We start from the raw sequence: 24,326 nt of genomic DNA on the forward strand, positions 1-24,326 counted from the left end.
AGTAATGCAGGGTTACTGCAGTCAGGCAAAAATGGCAATTGGAAAATAAATGATCTAAGTGACATTAAGACACAAACTATCTCGAGGCATTAAGACATGGATAAAAAGGAATCGATCGTGCTAATCAATTCTGGTCTCCTTCCTATCGGAAAGATGTTGTGAAACTGGAAAGGGTTCAGAAAAGATTTACAAGGATGTTGCCAGGGTTGGAGGATCTGAGCTACAGGGAGAGGCTGAACAGGCTGGGGCTGTTTTCCCTGGAGCGTCGGAGGCTGAGGGGTGACCTCATCGAGGTTTACAAAATTATGAGGGGCATGGATAGAGTAAATAGACAAAGTCTTTACCCTGGGGTTGGGGAGTCCAGGACTAGAGGGCATAGGTTTAGGGTGAGAAGGGAAAGATATAAAAGAGATCTAAGGGGCAACATTTTCACACATAGAGTGAATGAGCTGCCAGAGGATGTGGTGGAGGCTGGTACAATTGCAACATTTAAGAGGCATTTGAATGGGTATATGAATAGGAAGGGTTTGGAGGGATATGGGCCGGGTGCTGGCAGGTGGGACTAGATTGGATTGGGATATCTGGTCAGTATGGACGGGTTGGACTGAAGGGTCTGTTTCCATGTTGCACATCTCTATGACTGTACCCAAATAACGGAGGGAAATGATATCGGCAAACTAATAAAATGAGAAAAAGACATTGACGTTAATTATGAGAGTTATCAACTAGCCTCAACCAAACTTTTAAGAATTGTGGAAAGGGAGATAGGTTTTTAAAGAATGTGTACTGGCCTCCTTTCTTACCCAGTATAAAAGGCCCAAGGACAGTGCAATCACTGCTGGATCCAGTGATGGGAAACAAGCAGAGCAGGTCAGAGAAATAAACATGGGGGACTGGCCAGGCATGAGCAACCACAAAGTAAGATTTGAGCTGGTGACTGAGACAAATATATGTGAAAGATTATGTCAACAGATTGAAGAAGAAAGCAATTATAAAGTGAATGAGAATGGAAATAGTGAAGGAAATAAGAAAAATAAATTGACAAAGGCCATGAGAAATAAAAAAGTCAAGAAAACATGAAAATATATTCATCTAAAAACATAAAAATAACCTATAACTTAAAACTTAAATGTGCTCCCTAAATATTTTAATGCGATAAAATATCCCAAAGTGCGACACAGAAGGATTACCAAACACAGTATGAGATCCAACCATACGAGGAGATATTATGAAAGCACAGGACTGCTCGATAAAATGACCAAAAGCTTGGTTATAGTTAGGTTTTAAAGAATATCTTCAAGAGACTAAGTGATATATAGATACAGAGAAGGGAATTCTAGAGCTTGGAGTCTGAGGAAAGGTCACTAGAGGAGTGTTTAAAGAAAGGGGATCATAGAATCCTGGCAGTGTGGAAGCAGGCCATTTGGTCCCATACATCCATACTGACCCTCCAAAGAGGATCCCACCCAGACCCACTCCCTCCACCCTATCCCTATATCCCTGCGTTTCCCATGGCTGATCCATCTATCTTGTACACTAGGACCGTATCCCTAGACACTAGGGGCAATCCACCTAAGCTGCACATCTTTGGACTATGGGAGGAAACCCACGCAGACACAGAGAGAATATGCAAACGCCAAGACAGACAGTTCTCCTGAAGCTGGACTCAAACCCGGGTCCCTGTCGCTGTGAGGTAGCTGTGCTAACCACTGAGCCACTGTGCTGTGCCGCACAATATGAAAGAAGCGCAAGTAACTTTTGAGGGTTGTTGGGCCAGAGGTAACTACAGAGGTGTGGAGAGGGCGAGGCCATGGACGGATCTGAAAACAAGGAAACATGTTTCAGGTCAGTGAGCATGGGGGAGGGCGGCGAGGTGAAACAAACAGTTCTTGCTGACAGTTCAGAGATGAGACAGGAGAGCTCTGGGCTAGGTCAGGTTTACTGAGTTCAGAAAGTGCGGGGGCAGCTGGCAGGGTGCTGCAACAGCTACATTTAAAGGTAACAAAGGCATCAATGAGGGCTTCAATAGCACAGCGGTGAAGACTGGGCGAATCAAAGAAGGTGGAAATAATCAGTCATAAAGGAGGCAGATCACATGACAATCTCGCACTCACATGGGACACCAAGTTATAAACAGTCTGGTTTACTCCCAGATCACTGCCAGGGTGAGGGATGGGGTCAGTTTCTCGGGATGAAAGCAATGGCTTCGGTCATCCCAACATTGAATGGGGGGGGGGGTGGACATTATGGCTCATTCAGCACTGGATATTGGGCATACAGTTGGATAACCGAGCAGCAGCAGAGCTGTGGGAAGAGTTGGTGGTGAGGTCAAACAGGTTACTGGGTGTGTTAACTGACCTTTCACCTTCGGACAATGTCGTTGGGGGTCAACACAATGGAGAGTAATAATGAAATGCCAGGGTTGAGTAGAGATACTGATAATCAATCCGTCTTAAGATTGCATGTTAATTATTGGACAGTAAAAGAACAAAACAAAACCCCAGAAAGTTAGGAAGGAAGCCAGTAAAATGTCAAAAATACGAAGGAAATAATAAAAAGTATTGTCCAGACACAAACAGGAATATTCAGATATGGACAGTGCCTCGAAAGACAAACTCTCAGATAACAGCAGCAAAATTAGAAAAATATTGCCTGATGATTTCATCTCAGCATCCACAGAGGAAACATGACGTTAGCAGAGATTTGAAAGGTTATTCAAGTGATAATGACAAGTGATGAAGGTGACATGATGAGCCAGAAACTGTAGAAGATAAAGCCCCTGTTTTTCTAAAACAATGCACCAAGGTGATTAGGGGTACAGAGGCGTTAAAATGTACCAATTAGAAAAGTGGTATATAGCTAAAATTATGGCTACTTTCCAAAAGAATAAACACAGGAAACGTACAAACTGATCATCGTCATGGTGATCAGAGGAAGAATGATGGAACCTTGATTCCAAAAGAAAAAAAATCAGGTAAGTTCAAAAATACTGCCAGGGATTCAAAAAAAATAATTCTTGACTTTCCGTGTTGAATTGTGTGAAGTAACAGAGAACATAAAGGTAATGTGATGGACGGGATATATACAAACTTTTAAAAGACCTTCAATAGCTATCTTAAGGAGTCCTATGAGTAAGGTCAGAGCATGTGATGGCAACAGGGCAAGGAGCAAAAGGACATGGTTAGAGGTCATTGCTGCTGGGACACAGGTCCGAGAATTCTGGTTGGTTTGGCTGCAATTGAGGAATAGGTTTATCAAAACTTTCAGTTTTGAACTCAGCAGAAATAACTCGAGTTTCAGAAAAGCTGCATTTGGGTATTGACCTTTGGGTAATGTTGTCAGAAATGTGCTCGAGAGCTTTTATACTGTTGCATACTTCTATCCAAAAGAATACGAGAAATTATGAAATGAGAAAAGGTCATTTAGCTCATCAACAAATCACAAATAAATATCCCTTGTTATGGAGAACTACAGTTTACTGCTTTAATAAGTGAGAAAACTGGAAATACAATTCCAGAAATTGCAACTGACCAAAAATTTTGTGGTGCTGCTGATGCTGAGCAAGACTGGAACTAGTTCGGTATGGCAAATTGGAAAACAAAGAGACATGTTTCTAATTCAGCATTGTTGGAGCAGGGGTCAATGTAGGTCAGCGGGTTTAGGGGTGAACAGGTGAGAACTTTAAACGAGTTCCACCTTATACTGACTTCAAGGTGGGAGGCTGGTCAGGAGAACATTGGAACAGCTGGGTCGAGAGATATGAAAGGTACAAATGAGGGAGTCAGCCCCAGATATGTCAGGGACTGGAGCTGAGATGGAGAATGATATAGAGAGGGAGAGAGGGGGAGCGAGAGAGAGAGAGCAAGAGAGAGAGAGCGAGAGAGAGCGAGAGAGAGCGAGAGAGAGAGAGAGAGAGCGAGAGAGAGCGAGAGATGCACAGGTTATACCCAGGTTAGCGACAGATCTGACACGGTACACTCTTTGCGAGCGTCAGCTGTGGTGAAGCCACAGATAGCAGGCACAGGAAAACTCCAAAACTTGAAAAAAACTGCAAACCTTTTGTAAAAGAAAAGAGAGAAAAAGGAAAGAGAATGTCCCAAATAAAATCTGACTGAAGGAGCAAGCTGTATCGGATCAGCATCTGTATGGACGGAATAAACTGAGCATTTCTTACTTTCTGCAATGTAATTTTACAGAAAAAATATTTGATAAGGAGGAAAGTATGGCACTAATGTGCCATGATAGTATATTTGTCATTAACCTGATCAGAGATGTTATGGTGTACACCAAAACAGGTGGGACTTGAATGCGACGTTTCTAGCCCACAGACAGGGACACATCCACCATACCACAAAGCCCTCTCCAAGTACAGTCGGTTCTGATATAACGTGATTGCGCGAGACAAGAAAATTGCTCAGGGGCTGAGCAATTTAAAATAATGGGGCTGGAATCACATTATATCCAATCCAGGTCAGGAAAGTGTGCGTTCTACAAATAGCGGTCCAAATTCTTCAATCGCATTAAAGCCGATTCGCGATGAAAAAACACGCAATATAGAAAAACCGACTCCATATTACAAACTTTATAAAAACGGCTAATCTGATCTTTTCAAAATATATGATGCAGCATCTGACAAAGTGGCTCCCTCGAGTGACTCAGCTCACTGCTGTCAGAAAGGCAGAGATGGCTGGAATTAACTGAAGCCTTGGATAATCAGGGTGGGCACCACTGAAGGTGTGAGAACTTAAAGCTTCTGAGAGAAGACACAAAAAGAGCCTCCCAACCCACACAGGGAATTCCAACATTATTACCGCCGCTTTGTGGGGCAATGGTAAACTTAACCTTGATCTGTATAACACTCTCGTAAAATACAATTTTACAGCAGAATACCAAAGAGGAAACGGAGGCAATATCAGAGGTATGGGGGAGGGGAATGAGGGTGAAAGAGAGACAGACAGAGAGATGGGGGGGGGGGGGCAGGTAGAGAGAGACAGACAGACAGACAGAGAGAGGAGGGGGAGGGAGGGAAGAGGGGATGAGAGAGGGGGGGGGGTTGGGAGAGAGCGGGCAGAGAGAGGGAGGGGGTGAGACAGATGGAGGGAGGTGGGGGGGGGAAGAGAGAGAGACAGAGACAGAAAAGTGGGGGAAAGGGGGGAGAGAGCAGGAAGAGAGGGAGGGGGATGAGAGAGAGCGAGGGAGGTGACAACCCGGGGGGGGGGGGGGGGGGGGGGGGTATGGAGAGAGAGAGAAATGGGGGGGAAGGTAGGGGAGAGAGAGGGTGGGGAGAGTGAGAGAGATCTCTGTTAAATCGAGCTAAAAACAAAAGCTTTCAGAAGGCAGCCACAATTTTTCCAGGAGTAAAGGCAATCTGTAAGTGCTGTAATCATAAAACTGAGGAGGAACTGGGAATCTCTCTCTCGAAGCCTACTCTATCCATGAGTATAGAAGCCATCACACCCACTGAACTGACTTCAGCTTTGAAACCCGTGCACCGAGGAAAGAGAAATCTTCAGGAAGTAACAGGTCTGAAATTATTAAAAAAAAACTGATCTTTGATTCTGTCCTCAGGAGACTGTGTGGAGTGTGCACATTCTCCCCGTGTCTGCGTGGGGATTGCCGCTGGACACTCCGGGTTCCTCCCACAATCCAATGATGTGGGGGTTAGGGTGAATTGGCCATGCTAAATTGCTCATAGTGTTCAGGGATGTGTAGGTTAGAGGAGTTAGCCATGGGAAATGTGGGGTTATGGGGTTGGGGTGGGATGCTGTTCAGAGGGTCAGTGCAGACTCGATGGGCCAAATGGTCTCAATCTCCACTGTAGGGATTCTATGATCTTGTTCTCAGGCTCATATTTGTCTTCTGCACGCTTACTTTTAAAATTTGTACCTGTATTTTATCTATGAGGAGAAAGTGAGGACTGCAGATGCTGGAGATCAGAGCTGAAAATGTGTTGCTGGAAAAGCGCAGCAGGTCAGGCAGCATCCAAGGAGCAGGAGAATCGACGGTTCGGGCATGAGCCCTTCTTCAGGAATGAGGAGAGTGTGCCAAGCAGGCTAAGATAAAAGGTAGGGAAGATGGACTTGGGGGAAGGGCGTTGGAAATGCGATAGGTGGAAGGAGGTTAAGGTGAGGGTGATAGGCCGGAGAGGGGGTGGGGGCGGAGAGGTCAGGAAGAAGATCGCAGGTTAGGAAGGTGGTGCTGAGTTCGAGGGTTGGGACTGAGACAAGGTGGGGGGAGGGGAAATGAGGAAACTGGAGAAATCTGAGTTCATCCCTTGTGGTTGGAGGGTTCCCAGGTGGAAGATGAGGTGCTCTTCCTCCAACCGTCGTGGTGCTATGGTCCATATCCGCCACAAATTCACCTGCACCTCCACACACATCATCTATTGCATCCGCTGCACCCGATACATCCGTCGTCATTTCCGCCACCTCCAAACGGACCCCACCACCAGGGATATATTTCCCTTCCCTCCCCTATCAGCGTTCCGAAAAGACCACTCCCTCCGTGACTCCCTCGTCAGGTCCACACCCCCCACCAACCCAACCTCCACTCCCGGCACCTTCCCCTGCAACCGCAAGAAATGCAAAACTTGCGCCCCCACCTCCCCCCTTACTTCCCTCCAAGGCCCCAAAAGATCCTTCCATATCCGCCACAAATTCACCTGCACCCCCACACACATCATTTATTGCATCCACTGCACCTGATGTGGCCTCTTCTATATTGGGGAGACAGGCCACCTACTTGCGGAACATTTCAGAGAACACCTCTGGGACACCCGGACCAACCAACCCAACCACCCCGTAGCTCAACACTTCAACACCCCCTCCCACTCCATCAAGGACATGCAGGTCCTTGGACTCCTCCATCGATAGACCATAGCAACCCTCCAACCACAAGGGATGAACTCAGATTTCTCCAGTTTCCTCATTTCCCCTCCCCCCCACCTTGTCTCAGTCCCAACCCTCGAACTCAGCACCGCCTTCCTAACCTGCAATCTTCTTCCTGACCTCTCCGCCCCCACCCCCTCTCCGGCCTATCACCCTCACCTTAACCTCCTTCCACCTATCGCATTTCCAACGCCCTTCCCCCAAGTCCATCTTCCCTACCTTTTATCTTAGCCTGCTTGGCACACTCTCCTCATTCCTGAAGAAGGGCTCATGCCCGAAACGTCGATTCTCCTGCTCCTTGGATGCTGCCTGACCTGCTGCGCTTTTCCAGCAACACATTTTCAGCTCTGTATTTTATCTAAACTATCACTTCTCAACTTAGCTTCCTCCTCTTGTTTTATGTTGCATGTTACTTTTATTTAAGTGTCAAGCTCTGCTGATGCTAAATGGACAAAGTGATGCAGTAAGCTATGAACTAGAACTCGCTGCTGAATACAGATTGGAAGCTTTCTTTCAGATATTGGATGTATGCTCGGACAGGAAAAGTGAGGGGAAGAGGAGAGCGGACAGATCTTTCAAAGAGGCACCTGCACAGTGGGTTGAATTGCCTCCAGTGACCCTGTAAGATTGCACGATTATTTATGATTTTGGTTCAATTTACAGTGAGTAGCCTCTCTGAATTTCATGTGATAATATAAGAACCTTGTACTAACCTGGGCGTGCTCCTCCCACAGTTATTGGAAGGGCTGGTGCTGAATCGCGGTGTCGGACAGTGCTGACTCCACCACGACACCACACCGCCAAGGGCGCAGTTCAAACACCAAAACGGTCTGTCAGAACCAACTGGGAGAGTAAGCTTTCCCAAACTCTCTCCAAACTGAGTCAAGAATGGCCGGTGGGCGTCAGGGGCTCTGCCGAAGTGACGCTGCCGCGTCCAGAGTCTGTAGCAGGCTGGCGACGAAAGTGCTAGAACAGTGTGCAACCCAAACCTGGAATGGGCGCAAGGGCACCTCCCGGTCGTGAACGGCAGACCTGGTGTCCGACGGGTCTTGCCAAAGCCAGCGTGGCACTGGGAAGCCGTCTGGGAATGTTGTGGAGCGATTGTCCTTTCGCAGCAGTGATCGCCTGCCTCACCGCCGTGGGTTAAACACGACAGTAAGGAAGCCAGCTCAACAGGAGGTGAAATCGGGAAGTCAGGACAACGGAACTGCATCGACGGTGGGAAAGGCCAGCGCGGGTCCTTTCGGTGGGACAGAGCAAGAGGCTTCCCACTGGCAGACTGCTCCGAACCTGGGGATGAGAGGTGGCAGAAAGGATCCAAGTGGGGCACTCGCTCAGAACTGAAGTAGAAATGTCGGTCGATACCTTTTTGGAATTGAAACCTACTGCACATTCCCAGAGCTACAATAACGTCAGACACTTGAGAGAACTCCTGCTGCATTTCCACACACTCAGAAAACACACTCAGACCGCTGGCGATGGCAGACAAGTGTTCGAGGAGCATGAGCGTTCTGCAGTGTTTACCATGCCCCAAAGCGTCCATCAGCAGAACAGGCTGGTTCTTTAGTCTTAACCCTTCCATATGCTGGAGCTTGTGTCCCATGTAAACACTCTCACATTTGCTGCAGCCACAATCTACACATTTCAATGTCCTATCCTCCCAGAACGTTTCCAGTGTGGGGACATTCTGAGCACAATTTGACAAGAGCACAGCACGATTTGATTCCCTCACCTTTAACCTGGCAAAATCTGGTCTCCTTCTCGTGTTTCTCAGTGCTTTCAGTTTTGCAGAGCATGGGGCTGCTTCTTCACACACTGGTACCGTTCCAAATTTTCCAAAAGTGGTTGTACCATCCGTAATTAATTGACTGCTTTTCTTTTCTGTGCAGTTTACCTCCTGCTCTTGGCACGGATCATACGTGGTCTGTCCATGTGGCAGTGGAACAGAGCCTGAGTCACTGTGACGGAGTTCAATATTTTGGCATTCATTAATCTTGCTACTCATTGTATTATTGCCAATGGCAGCAACTCTTTTTGGCGTCAGTGGCTCAGCGTTTTGGAAGGAGTTGAGGACGGAAGTTTCATTTGGCGTCTGGTTTCCCTTCATATCTCCTCCGAGTGTTACCCCAGGGTCTGGCCCAGCATTGATCAATACTGTCGTTACTTCATCTCCTGCAGAGATCTCCACATCTGCTGTACCCTGAGGTGGCTTCAGCAAAGCACTCTCTGCCAGCCCTCCAGCAGTCACTGGGCCCTCTGCAGAAAGGTCTCTGACCCCCTCATCCTTTAGGGAGGCCAAAGGCTCTTGGGAAAACTTAACTAATTTGTTCTCGGAGAGCCTATCTTGGGAAAACACCGCTCTTGCTGGCCCGGTGTCATCTGATGATATCACAACTAACCCATTCTCTGCAAAGGTGCCCTTGGTTAATCCAAAGTCAAAAGCTATCCCTTCATTCTCATTCTCTCCAGTGAGGTCAATAATGACTATGTCTGTGGGTATGTCGACCAGCTCCCCATCAAAGTGAAGCTCATAAGTCACATTGCCAGCTGTTTCAGCTTCCTCGGCTGGCTCGTTCACCAGCGGTTTCTCTGGAAGTAGGGTACTAGGTGCCACACCCATTTCCTTGGCCAGTTCCACTGCTGTACAAACCTCCACAGCAGCCGCACTGGTATCTGCTGGAATGTCAGCCAACTCGGTCTCCATTAGTGTTTCATCAACCACCTGGCTGCTTGTGGGCAGCTCGTCCTCAGAGGTCAGCTCATACTCTGTGGTCAGCTCGCTGTCAGAGCTCAGCTCATCGTCCGTGGTCAGCTCGTCGTCTCCTGAATCCTCAGTGATGTCTGTCGGCACATCGACCAGCTCGTTCATTCTGAGCATAATGCTGGCCATCGCCTTTTCTACAGAAAATCCGTCAGGGAACCCACGTTCTGCGGACATCTCCGCACTCGTTTCTGCAGGGACGTCGTTCTCGGGAAAAGAGCTTTTAGGAGCTGGGACTCGCGAGGGTGCTGAGTTGCCAGTGTCTGCAGCCATCGGTGGATCTGCTGTTGCATCTGCGCGACTGTCAGTCACCCTGCTCTCAATCGGAAACTGAAAAATCACAAGTCCCGCACCTGCCTCTTCTTGTGCTTGGCCTTCAGTGGCTGGCTGAATCACAGTGGTCAGTTCCTCGCTACCAGGCCTGGCTGGGGTCATCTCCCTTTCTGCTTGCGCCTCCACCATTTCTGTATTCCCAGATGGTGCACCAGGCACCAAACCCTGAATGGTTCCATTTGATGCCATTACCTTGGCTGCGGTCAACTCGCTGTGTGCTGTAGGTCCCTCAGGGTGGGGAGCTGCTCTGAGATTTATGCAGGTCATATGCTCACTGGTTATTCCACCTTCTAAGGCCTGAAAGACCAATACATTGCTGGGGATTTCGCTTCCCACGGGCAATAGGACAGTGCCGTTATGTGAAGGTGCCTCAGCAGGCCTGGTCTCAACAATCATCCCAATCGTCACTAGGCCTTCAACAGGCATAGAGGCAGGAATCTGATCAGGCCCATCACTGTTCACAAAGCCTTCCACAGGCGTCCCCTGAACCAACACAGTCTCTGGAAACGTCTGGCCGCTCGCTGCACGGGTAGCTACTGCATTGTCTCTAAATGCCTCACCAGTACCCTCACCTCTGTCTAGCTTCTCAACTTTAGTGTGCTTCACTGGCCTGGCGGGGTGGCTCGGGCCTTCGGCACTGGTGTTTTCGGGAGGCACGTCGTTGGTTGCTGCGTTTTCAGTGCCCCTTTGATTGGCAGACGCCCGCCCCAGCCCCAGCCCATCACTGCTGGGCGTCTGCTGCGCAGTTCGACACGGGAGATCACGACACTTGGTCACACACGGGGGTACGTCAGCAGCAGCAGGGATCCGCCTCTCACACCGGTCCATTAGAGCTCTCTCATGCCTGGCCCCACTGCTCACGTCATCTCCACCTGCCAAGAGGACGACAGAAGGAAGGTTACCCTCCGAGTAGTCAGCACAGGGGAATATCACACAGACAGGCAAAGCCACAGTTTTCCCTTCCCTGATTGAAGCCCACCTCACCACTTGGCCAATGAGTTAACTTGAGATTGCTCAAAATGTACGAAACTGTCTAGGAGAGTATGACGTGAGGTTGGCTGATGTATCTGCCAATCCAAATACACCTTCCCTCAATGCAGTGTCACCTCAATAAATCTCAAAACGTTCAGCATCTCCACTTGCCAATATGAATGTGAAAATTTCTTTCCCTTGTTAAAACTGCGATACTTTCCTTGCTATTTTCTGTTCAAGTTAACTTCGACTGGCACACGAGTGCAATAAAAATCCAACTTAGATATTGAATAGCGACTTTTGAGAAGATTTGTAGCTCAGGTTGAGATTCTGGATGTAAGTTTGCTCGCTGAGCTGGAAGGTTTATTTTCAGACGTTCAGTCACCATACTAGGTAACACCAGCGCTTCACCGGAGGCTCACTGACGATGTTACCTAATATGGTGACGAAATGTCTGAAAGCAAACCTTCCAGCTCAGATACTGGATAGAAGCTCTGCGGGAATAGTTCAAAACCCTAGACTGTAAAAAGATGTAACCTGAGAAGGAGAAGATAAAACATTTGCAGGCTTTGGAAGAAATACAGAGGATTTGGATTTGCTGGATAGATCACCTGAAGAGTAAAAAGGCCGAATGGTCTCCCTTCCCTTTTGCTCTGGGAGAGCACAGTGCTGGTTTACCTCATAGGGAGGAGCAGAACTTCATAGCTTATTGAAACATTTAAAAGGGGATCCTTGCCTAACAGATGCAAGTTCTTGATGGTAGCACGGTGGCTCAGTGGTTAGCACCGCTGCCTCACAGCACCAGGGATTCAGGTTCGATTCCAGCCTCAGGCGACTGTGTGTGTGTGTGTGTGTGTGTGTGTGTGTGTGCGCGTGCGTGTGTGGAGTTCTCATGACAGTCCAAAGATGTGCAGGCTCAGTAGAGTAGCCACAGGAATTGCATGGTTGCGGGGTTAGGGTGGTGGGGTTGGTTTGGATTTGATGGTCCAAATGGCCTACTTTCACACTGTGGGGATTCCAAGAAAAGTGCTGCTGTAGCTGGCTCAATTTACTTGGGAGTAATCCTGGAAAAGCAGGTGAAACAGGAGAGTCTGCCAAGCACTTGCTCCTTCTCTTTCCCCTGCTCAACACAGAATTATAATCAGAGTAGAAACCGGTGGCCGCAAGTTTGTCAGATCCATAGGTTAGCAATTAGCACAGAGGCACAACCAAACACAATGGATTCACTGCTGATACAAGTTGGGGGTACAAAAATGGAATTCACATTTGTTCAAGACATCATTTCCCTATAGGATAGTCCAAAGACTAATGTGGGCAATGTGTCAGAAGCTGGGAACAAATACTGAGCAAATGTCAGTTTATGATGGGCTCTTGGACAGGACAGGCCCATGCTCGTTTTCACATGTTTTTTTACTCATTCATGGGATGTGGGCATCGTTGACTGGACCATTATGTGTTGCCATTCCTCATGGCCCTTGAGAAGGTGGGGGTGAGTTGCCTTCTTGAACTGCTGCAGTCCACGTGTTGTAGGCAGACCTACAATTACAGAGGGAGTTCCAGGTTTGACCCAGTGACATTGAAGGAGCAGCCATACATTTCTAAGTCAGGATGGTGAGTGGCTTGGAGGGGAATTTGCAGGTGGTGGTGTTTCCCTGTGCCTGCTGCCCTTGTCCTTCCAGATGGAAGTGGTTTAGAAGGTGCTGTCTAAGAACTGTTGGGTGAGTTACTATTACACACCCTATAGAGACTGTAGGACGTGACTTGTGCATTGTAGATGGTGGACAGACTTCGGGGAGTCAAGAGGCAAGTTACTCATTGCAGTATTCCTAACCTCTGACCTGCTCTTGTACCCACTGTGTTTATGTGGTAAGTCCAGTTCAGTTTCTGATGAATAGTAATTCCCAGAATATTGATAGTGGGAAATTCAGTGATGACGATGCTATTGACTGTAAAGGGGCAATGGTTAGATTGTCTCTCATTGGAGCTGGACATTGTTGGCATTTGTGTAGCATAAAGCTTACTTGCCATTTATCAGCCCAAGCCTGGATATTGTCCAGATCTTGTTGCATTTGAACAGACTGCGTCAGTATCTGAGGAGTCATAAATGGAGCTGAACATTGGTGAACAACCCCATTTCTGTCCTTATGACAGAGGGAACGTCATTGATGAAGGAGCTGAAGATTGGGCCGAGGATCTGAGAAACTCCTGCGATATCTTGGAGCTGAGATGACTTGACATCCAACAACCACAACTGTCTTCCTATGTACCAGGTATGACTAAACAGCCAACAGTTTGTCCTCTGACACCCATGATTCCCGTCCTCCTCAGGCTCCGTGATGTCGCACATGATTAAATGCAGCCTTGATATCAAGAGCAATCACTCTCCCCTCCCCTCTGGAATCCAGCTGGTTTGTCCATATTTGAACCTGGGCTATAATCAGGTCAGGAGCTGAGTGACCCTGGGGGAACCCAAACTGGGTGTCACTGAGCAGGTGCTGCTTGATAGCACTGTTGGTGAGCCCTTCCATCACTTTACCGAGGATTGAGAGTAGACTGATGAGGTAGTAATTGGTTGGGTTGGATTTGAACTCGTTTTTATGCACAAGGCAGTGTTATAACTGTACTGAATCAACTTGCATAGGTTTGCAGCAAGTTCTGCAGCATGGATCTTCAACACTGTTACTGGAATATTACCTTGGCATCAGACAATGGATACTTAATTTTTTGACATCATGTGGAGTAAACTGAATTGGTTCAGGACTGGTATCTAACCCTAACTCTAACCTCTGGAGGTGTGTTATGGGATCTTTTATATTCACGTGAACAGGACTCGGATTACAATTTTGGAGTGCAAAATGCCAAATAAAAGCCAATTCATTGTCTCTTCTTGATCAATGCACCGATACTTTCCAGATAATGCTACAGCACGTATAGCCCCCATGTCAAGAGTCTATCAGAACAATGGCACAAACAACTTTCTTCAAACAAGCAACTCTTCGTTGGTGACAACCCAATCTGATTTTTGACACTGAAGATTGATGAACTGAGGTCAGTGCTGGCCAATGTTTGTAGACTGGCTGCTGCCTCAGTGAGGGGTAGGGTAAACCCTCTGCACTCAGCAAAGCATCACAGCTGGAGAAGGTGACTGGAGGACTCTGAAGTAACCAATGGAGTTCCTGGGAACCATCAGGAAAGACAAGAGCTGGGGTTGGTTTGAGCCAAACTGGGCCGATTTCCCATTGGTACTGGCAGAGCTGAGCTCTATACAGCCACAAGTATCATTGATATATGATATCATATGTGATATGGTATCATATATATACCACAAGTATCATTAATTTCGGACACAGTCCAGTGTGTCTCTACCTCACTGTCCTGCATATACATTGGGTTTTGGGGTTGGAAATGATTTGACTCTGCTGAGGTTCTACATTACAATTCAATACAGCACAGGAACAGGACCCTTCGGCTGACCAAGCCTGAAGTGAATCTAATCCTTATTTAGGCACGTTACTTATTGCCTGTGCATGGTTTCCATCCCTCTGTTTGCCTCTTGTTCATGGTTCCTATATTTGAAACTGCTGTGGGCAACCCTGAAATGACTTTCCAGGGCGCATGGAGGAACACACGTGTTCTGTTGACACAGGGAACTGAATGATGCCACTGGCTGAACACTAACTATGACTGTATGCTCACCGCTTGGACTGACTGCGAAAGGAGCCACCTCTTCACCAGAAGGGATATGGGCTTCAGGCAACTTGACTCTCAGCTCGATACTGTGAAACAAGACAAAAAGACTAAGCAAACAAAACATTTTATATAAATCGAACACACAAAGGAGCACTTTCCCCACTCCCACGACCTTTTCTTGGAACTCCAGGTTTCCTGTTGCTTTTCTTGCCTTCCTTTCAGCTCTTAAATCTTCATGTCCAGCTAAACCTTCTGCTCTCCTTCCCAGTGGTTACTTTGAGATTTCCCCTTCCCCCAGCGTAATCCATGCGATTGACCGCAGAATTTTAAACACGCAATCTGAAAAGTGCAGGTTTAAAAAGCTCTGCTCTAAGAACAGGCCCCTGCCACATAAATATCTGTTCTGTTGCACAAATTAATAACCACTGGGAGCCTGTGCTAACCAAGGTACATTTTAAGCCTATCCAAATATTAAGTTGTAAGTTGCCTCCTAAGGCTCAGAGGCTAATTGTAAATTGCTTTTGAACGTGACTGTTTTTTTCTAAATTATTTAGTCCAAATGACTCGTGAACATTTGTATTTTAATGAAGGAGTTTTAAAAATTAACCACTTGTGGTGGGGGGACTGTCCACGATTAAAAACACTCCCAGTTTTGTGCTCAAGCAATCTTTGATTGTATTAATCAAGCAAATCGGACCATTGAGAGGAGATTTTTTTAAAAGGAAATGTTGAAAGGGAAGTTGTATTTTGAAAGGCCGTGATCTCCAAGTGGGTTTGAGCAGAATCTTGAGGGGAGAGTAATTCCCTTCCGAATGAACGTAACTCCTGCCCATTCTGTCAACTACATTAAAGGTGGAAACCAACAACACAAAAGCGCATCAAAGGGGGCGGGTGCAGGGTTGCTGGTTTGTCATAGCCATGAAGAATTTCACTCTAACAGTCAGGAGTTCTATAATCCAATCACACTGAACTTTAATGTTTTTCTTCAAGTCACGACTGGATTAATAAGTGGCTATCTTCTGGTTATGACTCTTAACTTTCTGTACCTAATTCACATTCCTCCCATTCCAGCGACCATGGGAAATCTGAGTGAACTCAATTAACCTGTCTTAAATTACACATCTTCACCTTTGACAATGAGACATATGTGGTCTGCTTGAGCAGGTGTGAAGACTCAGTGGCACAATTTGAGAAGTTATCAAGTGTGTCCTGGGCAATATTTATTTCAGACAAATAAATTATTTGGTAATTCAGCTCATTCATGCGAGTGGAACACTCTCATGTGCAGAGCCTGCAATTCACAGGCTGATAGTACATTGAAATGGAGCCTTCATCTCCAGGACATCTCAGTCAGGACTGTACCCATAGTGATCCCAGTCAACAATACGCAATGTGTGATGGAGCAGGGAGCTTCAGCATGTGGCACCCTGATCACCAGTGACAGCATCGGTGATACTGGGTGATCTTAGACCAATGTCAGCTGGACCGCTATCTGTGGTATGTGTCACTATGGAAACCGCCTGAGCAGACGCAGAGTGGGAACAAGAAGCCAATCAGGGGAAGAACTGCACTGATGAAGCAATACTGAGAGGGGTGGCCAACCTGAAAATATTTAGCAATTGAAAGCTGCAAGTGAAGGAATTGAGAGATTAACGTTGACATCTCTTGACAGATTGGGTCATGTTTTCTTTCAATGAGGTGAGCAATAAACCATCAGACAATGTTCAAAAACGGGAGAAAATACAGGCCTATGTGACATGGGGGAAGTTCCAATGATACAAACCCATGTGACCTTGGGGCAGCTCCACTGAAATAGGCCCATGTGAATGGGGGCTTCTCCATGGAAACAGGCCCATGTGACTTGAGGACAGCTCCATGGACACAGGCCCATGTGACTTGGGGGCTTCTCAAGGGAAATAGACTCATGTGACCTGGGGGCAGCTCCATGGAGACAAGCCCCATGTGACTGGGGGCAGCTTCATGGAAACAGGCCCAGGTGACCTTGGGGCAGCTGTGTAGGAACAGGCACATGTGACCTGGGGACAACTCCATGGAAACAAACCCGTGTGTCTTCAGGGCAACTCTATGGGAACAGGCCCATGTGACTTGGGGGCAGCTCCATGGAAACAGACCTGTGTGACCTACAGACCCATGTGACTTGGGGTCAGCTCCAGAAACAGGCGGTATGACTGGGTTCTGCAGGAGAGAAAAGAATTGCAACTGAGAAAAAGGTGAACTTGAAGGCAGGATTTGGGAACAGAGAGAAGAAAAATAAGGTAATGTCACTGTTTTGGTTATTTTGAAGGAATGGATTTACCAGAACATCTGTACAGAGCATAGGACTGTTAGCGAGATTTTGGATTAAGGTGACTCTGATAGAGCCACACCAACAAACAGCCATCATGGAAATGATACAGCCTTGCAGAAGTACGCCATTTCAGTGCAGACCATGTTATGGAGCTCGGACTGTTTGGGAGCTGTCCTTGGAAGAGATTCAGCAGCTAAATCCCTAAAGGAAAAGACTGGAATTTTACCTGAGAACTTTGAGACTGAAATATGTGCCATGAACATTAAGTTGACTGTTCAGCAAATCTGAGATCCATCTTTATTGCATCTGCTACTTAGTGTGTAATTTGTATTTCATATTGATTGCGATTTACGTTTACACTCACATTTAACTTATTTGAGTTTGGTTTGATTGCTAAAGGTATTGTAAGTGAAATCTTATCCTTCTGTGTTTTTGTAAGGATCGTTTGGTAAAATTTGGGTTCTTTTAGTCCACATGGAGGTCCTAACAAGTGATTTAAAAATTGGAAGTCTCTAACTGTGTACACACAGCTAAACGAGACTTTCACTGTTCAGACTTACTCAGTAGCGGATGAAAGCCGAGTCCTGGGATGTGTTTCACAGCTGGCCTGTTTACACAGAAACGTTGATTAATAATCAGAGAACAAAACCAAAGTCACACACAAAGTGTGTCAACAGCAGCCCACTGCACCTTTCCCAGGACTCCCTCAGTAATCACTGATACGCTCCAGAAAGGTTCATATTATCTACATTTAAGATGATGTTAAGCTAAAGTCCCAACTGCCCAAAGAAGATACAGAAGATCCCGGGTGCTATCCTGAAGAACAGAGCATTTGAATGGGTACACGAATAGGAAGGGTTTAGAAGGATATGGGTCAAATGCCGGCAAATGGGATTAGATTAATTTAGGATGTCTGAACAAAGAACAAAACAGCACAGGAACAGGCCGTTCAGCCCTCCAGGCCTGTGCCGACGCATTTTGCCTACCACAGTCTTCACTTACAGGATCCTTATCCCTCTATTCCCTTCCTATTCATGGATTTGTGCAGGTGTTTCTTGAATGCTGCTGTTGTGTCTGTTTCCACTACCTCCTGTGGCAGTGTTTTCCAGGCACTCAGCAACCCTTGTGTGGAAAACGTGCTTCGCACGTCTCTTCTGAACTAGCCCCCCCTCCTCCCCTCCCCCGAACCGGTGTTCCCTAATAATTGACCCCTTCACCATGGCTGACCATGATCAGCATGGATAAGTTGGACCGAGGGGTCTGTTTCCACACTGTGCAACTTAGATGACTGCAATAATGTCCAGGCTCTAGTATAGTTGGGCGTCATTATGCAGGAGGACAGCAAGCTGATTTTTTTTTTGGACCCAAATGGAATTCTGCCTTATTGGAGCTCACTCCCTCACCAATGCTCCACTTGAAGGCAAGTCCTGAGCTGTCTGCTGACAGTCTGTCCTGAGCTGTTTTCTTGGTCAGTCATTGTCAGCTGCTGATTGCCTTCCAATCTCTGAGCAAGGTGAGGTGACAAGTCCAAGTGTACCTCAACTGAAATGGGCACTGAACCCACGCTACTGGCCTTATTCTCAAGCACAGGTCAGTCACCTAGCCTATATGCAGATTTAAAATGAACTGCAAACTACAACTGGATGACCCTGGGTTCAGATTTCTCAGTTTGAGTCGTAGGGGACGTACCATCCAATTCCTTACGGAGGGGACTGCCCACTCGTGGTCTCTGTAATAGTTTTGTTTGGTACAAGTTACATTTGCAGGGCCCTTCTGCAAAGGGTGCTCCCTTTGATTAAATGGTCACTAAGTGTAAAGCACATAGTTCAACTTGACTTTACACATCAGAAACTTTATTCTTAAGGTATCAGTGAGGCCAATGGTTATATCTTGCCCCAGTCACCCTGCATCAGTGGTATACCTTTGTACACAGCACATCAAAAATTATTTCAAGTCATCCACTTTGTAACAGAGTAGGCCATTCAGTCCCTCAAATTTGTTCTTCCATTCTACCATGGCTAACCACCTACTCTCCACAACGCATTCCCAGATTGTATCACAAGAACGGTCTTGGGTTTCCATGAGATTGCTTCTCATTTTTCCAAACTCCAGAGAATACAGGCCCAGCTTCCTCAATGCCTTCTCACAGGACAATCCCACCATCCCAGGAATCAGTCTGGTGAACACTCCCTCAATGGATAATAGATCCTTCTTTAGGTAAGGACACCAGAACTTTTAAAATTCATCATGGGATGCAGGTGTCACTGGCTAGGCCAGCATTTATTGCCCGTCTCTGATTGGCCAGAGGGCAGTTAAGGGTCAACCACAGTACTGTGGGGGTTTGAAGTCAAGTGTCGACCAGGTAAGGATGGCCGTTTCCTTCCCTTCCCTAAAGGACATAAGCAAACCTGATGGATTTTTCTGACAATTGGCAATGGATTCATGGTCATCATGAGACTTTCAACTTCTATTTATTTTTAGTGAACTCAAATTCCATCTGCCACGTTGGGATTTGAACTTGGGCCCCCTAAATTTTATCTGGGCCTTTGGATCAACAGTCCAGCAATACTACCACTGGGCCATTGACTCTCCTGAACTGCACAGTTTATTTGGTGCGGTTTCAGTTTGAGTCACAGACAAAGTAGCAACCAATTACTTACTTAGGGGGAGGGAGGGGAGGAGAATCTCTTATACAACTAAAGCAAGACTTCAGTGCTCCTTTACTCAGATTTTCTTATGACGAAGGCTAACATAACTGTTTGCCTTCTGAGTTGTTTGCTGCACCCATAGAGTAATTTTCAGTGCATTATGGACAAAGATATTTTCCAATTGCTCCCCAATTAAGAATTAAGCACCTTTGTTTCTCCCTACCAAGGTGGGTAACCTCAAATGTGTCCACATTATTATCCACCCACCATGCTAGTTGTCTCTCACCCAGCCTGTCTAAATTCTCTTGAAGGCTCTTTGAACAGAATAGAATCCCTGTAGTGTGGAAACAGGCTCACAACCCCACCCCACATTTACCTCTGACGAATGCACCTAACCTATACATCCCTGAGCAACAGACAATTTAGCATGGTCAATTCACGTAACCTGAGCAACTTTGGACTGTGGGAGGAAACCGGAGTACCTGGAGGAAACCCACGCAGACACAGAGAGAATGTGCAAACTCCACACAGACACCCGAAGCTGGAGCCAAACCTGGGTCCCCAACACTATGAGGCAGCAGTGCTAAGGACTGAGCCATTGTGCTGATAGTTGAATACACCATATTTGTTCCCAACATTCAAAACAGCGATTGTATAAACTGCTGTGGCGCAACCAGTGACCCTTGCGGTAGCCCCACTGGTAATATGCCAATCTCACAATCACCCATTTATTCCGACTGTCTCATTTTCTTTCCATTTACCAATTCTCGAGTCGTGTCAATCCATTAACCTCTATCCTTTACATTCTAAATTTGTTTAATAACCTCTGTGTGGGACTTTTATCAAAAGTCACCTGAAAATCCAAATCCACATCTGAGTCCTGCTTACCCAATCTGCGAGTTAACATCCTCTAAAATCTCCAGCAGGTTTCCTGAATGATTCCCCATTGGAAAATCCATTATGCCTCTGCCCAATTATCTCATTTCTTTCCTAAGAGCCCTGCTCCCAGTTCCTTTATAATGGATGCTGGCAGTTTCCTGATTTGAGGTTAATAGGGGTCTGTAATTACCCAAATTCTCCCTCTCCCTCCTTTCCTAAACAGTAACATTTGCCAATTTCCATTCTGTAGAACCATCCAGGAATCTATACAATTTGAAAGGCGTTCACCAGATGTACACTCTGGGGTGTAGATCCGAGCAGGTTTGCTCATTTTCAGTCTCAGTAGTCCTCTTCTATGAATATAAATTTCTCTCAATCTTACATGTCCCTTGTAGCTCCTTCTGGGATATTCCTTGCATTTTCTTCAATGAAGATAGACACAGTCACTAACTGATGATCACTTCTGCGTTGCCCCGGTGACGCTTGTCATTGGTGAGATGGAAAGAACTTGGAACTCTTTCTGTACAGTAGCTTCCAGTGGCCTGTAGTGCCTTTGTCATCACTGCAGTCTGACTAACACAGGCCTTACTGTACAAGTTCTAAACGGCTTGATGAAGGGCTTTTGCCCGAAACGTCGATTTCGCTGCTCCTTGGATGCTGCCTGAACTCCTTGGATGCTGCTCTTCCAGCACCACTAATCCAAGTTCTAAACGGTGCCAAACTAGCTCTTTGGCTGTCCAGTTGCCATGCTGAAACGGAGATACTTCTGAATGCAGTTCCAGAGAAGTATATGGTGTGGTCCCATCGAGTCCACACCAACCCCTTGAAAAGCAGCCCCCAGACCCACTCCCACCCTGTAACCCCGCATCTCCCATGGCTAACCCACCAAAACCTGCACATCTCTGGACACCGTTGATGATTTAGCATGGCCAATTCACCCGACCTGCATATCTTTGGACTGTGGGAGGAAGCCGGAGCACCTGGAAGAAACCCACGCAGACACTGGGAGAATGTGCAAACTCCACACAGACAGACAGTCACCCAAGGCTGGAATCAAACCCCAATGCTGTGAGGCAGCAGTGTTAGCCACTGAGCCATCATGCCACCCCAACATATCAGCACGGTCACAGTGCAGGAAGCATGGCTTCCAATTCACGCACAGTAAGGCCTGTCCTAGTGGGATGACTTTTAATGCAGAGTATTAAGCAGGGCATTAAAACTAATGTTCCCACAGTAATACAAAGGGGTGTCTTCCTAAGCCTATGATTTAAACACGTTCGAAGTTAACTATTTAAAAATTGCTTCAGGAATGTAATATTTCACCTTGTTTCGCGAACAGGTCATCAAATTCTGCCCTTTTTTCAAACTAGATGATCAAACGTTTCAGCACGTCTTCCACACAGACCAAATCAGCTCTCAATGAGCCATTATTCCTGCTTGCACACACACTCCTGCTAGTCTTCTGTCCATCTGTCAATTCTTATTGTGCTCAGCCTTGTCCTGCTGATGTTATTTTTCCTGGCCTCTGTCACCTCTGCAGCGTGGAATTCTATGCCCTAACTGTTAGCTCAAAGAACACTGAGCTTCTCCCTTCATTCCTTCCATTGTCATCAAATTAAACACGTCCAGTCAAGGACGAGCACTGAAGTATTTTTTTGCAAATTGCCAGAATTTTGAACATTTCCAAAACTTCCTCCCACTAGAAACAGCTGAGGTTTCTCTACTCCTCACAACGACAGCTTCTCTGCACAGTGCAAACGTACAAATAAGGAGCAGGAGCAGCTCCTCTTTTGCCTTTCGATAAGATAATGGCTGATTGGATTATGGCTTCAGCCCCACTTCCCTGATACCTCCAGACTTCTTTTGTGGCCTACGTCAGTCTGGAATATTCTACGGAAAAGCAACTCTGAGTGGAATTGCTCTTCAACCCCACCTTAAGTGGGAGACCACTTATTTTTAAATTGTGTTCCCTAGTTCTAGTCTCTTCCATCTGGTATCCACCTCATCCCGTCCATTTCATGTTTCACTAAGATCACCTCTCAATCCTTGTAAACCGCAGGAGATTGGCCCTCGATAACAGGACCACATTAGGCAGAATGGATTGAACGGCCTCATTCTGCACCATGATGATTCTGTGATTCCGGATACAGGTCCGATGTATCCAACCCTCCCGAATAAAATAACCTCCCTATCCTGGGAATTAGTCAAGTGAACCTTTTCTGGAAGGATTTGATTTTGATTTATTCTTGGCACATGTACCTAGGTACAGTGAAAAGCTTTGTGTAGTACAGACAGATACTGTACAAAGAGCATTAGGGTGGTTGAACAGAGTGAAGAATACAATGTTGCTGCTGCAGAGAAGATGCTCAGTACACAAACAGCAAGGTCAACATAAAATTTCAAGTTTGAGAAGTCCATTCAGAATGTGTAAATAACAAGAAAGAAGCTGTTGGTACGTGTGTTTAAGCTTTTGTACCTTATGCCTGACAGAAGAAGTTGGAATAGGTTATAAGTGGGGTGGGCGGGGTCTGTGATGGTGTTGGCTGCCTTTCTGAGGCAGGGAGCAGTGTAGATGGAGTCAATGGATGGGAGGGTGGCTTGTGGGAATCATTAATTAAAGTTCTTTATTTAAGAGTTGTTTATGTGAATGATTTGGATGTGAGTATAAGAGGCATAGTTCGTAAGTTTGCTGTTGACACCAAACTTGGATGTCTATTGGACAGTGAAGAAGGTCACCTTAGATTACAACGTGATCTTGATCAGATGGGTCAATGGGCTGAGAAGTGGCAGATGGAGTTTAATTCGGATAAATGTGAGGTGCTGCATTTTGGGAAAGCAAATCTTAGCAGGACTTGTACACTTAATGGTAAGGTCCGAGGGAGTGTTGCTGAACAAAGAGACCTTGGAGTGCAGGTTCATAGCTCCTTGAAAGTGGAGTCACAGGTAGATAGAATAGTGAAGAAGGCATTTGGTATGCTTTCCTTTATTGGTCAGAGTATTGAGTACAGGAGTTGGGAGGTCATGTTGCGGCTGTACAGGACATTGGTTAGGCCACTGTTGGAATATTGTGTGCAATTCTGGTCTCCTTCCTATCGGAAAGATGTTGTGAAACTTGAAAGGGTTCAGAAAAGATTTACAAGGATGTTGCCAGGGTTGGAAGATTTGAGCTACAGGGAGAGGCTGAACAGGCTGGGGCTGTTTTCCCTGGAGTGTCGGAGGCTGAGGGGTCACCTTATAGAGGTTTACAAAATCATGAGGGGCATAGATAGGATAAATAGACAAAGTATTTTCCCTGTGGTGGGGGTGTCCAGAACGAGAGGGCATAGGTTTAGGGTGAGAGGGGAAGATATAAAAGAGACCCAAGGGGCAGCTTTTTCACACAGAGGGTGGTACGTGTATGGAATGAGCTGCCAGAGGAAGTGGTGGAGGCTGGTACAATTGCAACATTTAAAAGGCATCTGGATGGGTATATGAATAGGAAGGGTTTGGAGGGATATGGACCGGGTGCTGGCAGGTGGGACTAGATTGGTTGGGATATCTGGTCGGCGTGGACCAAAGGGTCTGTTTCCATGCTGTACATCTCTATGACTCTAAGACTATGGGAGGGGAGGTTGGCTCAATGACTGGAGTGTGGTGCAGAACGGCCCAGTTCAATCCCAGCCTCCTGCTCTGGTTGATCACAGAAACTGCCAGCTTACCATCCCTACACTTGTGGATAGGTGTACATTAGTCATGGTCTAAATAACCAACTTCAATGAAGAGGGGGGACCTAATTTCCTTTAGGGGCCATGGCTGATTTCCTGACTCATCCCACACGACTGACTCTGGAATCTCTCTCACTCCCAGTT

General features: G+C 46.5%; 1 protein-coding gene across 4 annotated transcripts in view; it reads right to left on the reverse strand.

Moving 5' to 3' along the window:
- LOC140487810 (uncharacterized) overlaps nucleotides 1–24,326 on the reverse strand; it is a 96,732-nt gene that overhangs the window by 30,303 nt on the left and 42,103 nt on the right. For all 4 annotated transcript variants that reach the window (XM_072587091.1, XM_072587088.1, XM_072587089.1 and 1 more), the window contains 3 exons: nucleotides 17,512–17,558; nucleotides 14,650–14,729; nucleotides 7,601–10,853 (listed from right to left, as the gene is read on the reverse strand). In XM_072587091.1, coding sequence (XP_072443192.1) covers nucleotides 7,601–10,809 — 3,209 coding nt within the window. In that variant the 5' untranslated portion in view covers nucleotides 10,810–10,853; nucleotides 14,650–14,729; nucleotides 17,512–17,558. The remainder of the gene's footprint in view (nucleotides 1–7,600; nucleotides 10,854–14,649; nucleotides 14,730–17,511; nucleotides 17,559–24,326) is intronic.

The sequence above is a fragment of the Chiloscyllium punctatum genome, chromosome 17 (genome assembly GCF_047496795.1).
Source record: "Chiloscyllium punctatum isolate Juve2018m chromosome 17, sChiPun1.3, whole genome shotgun sequence".
NCBI lineage: Eukaryota > Metazoa > Chordata > Chondrichthyes > Orectolobiformes > Hemiscylliidae > Chiloscyllium > Chiloscyllium punctatum.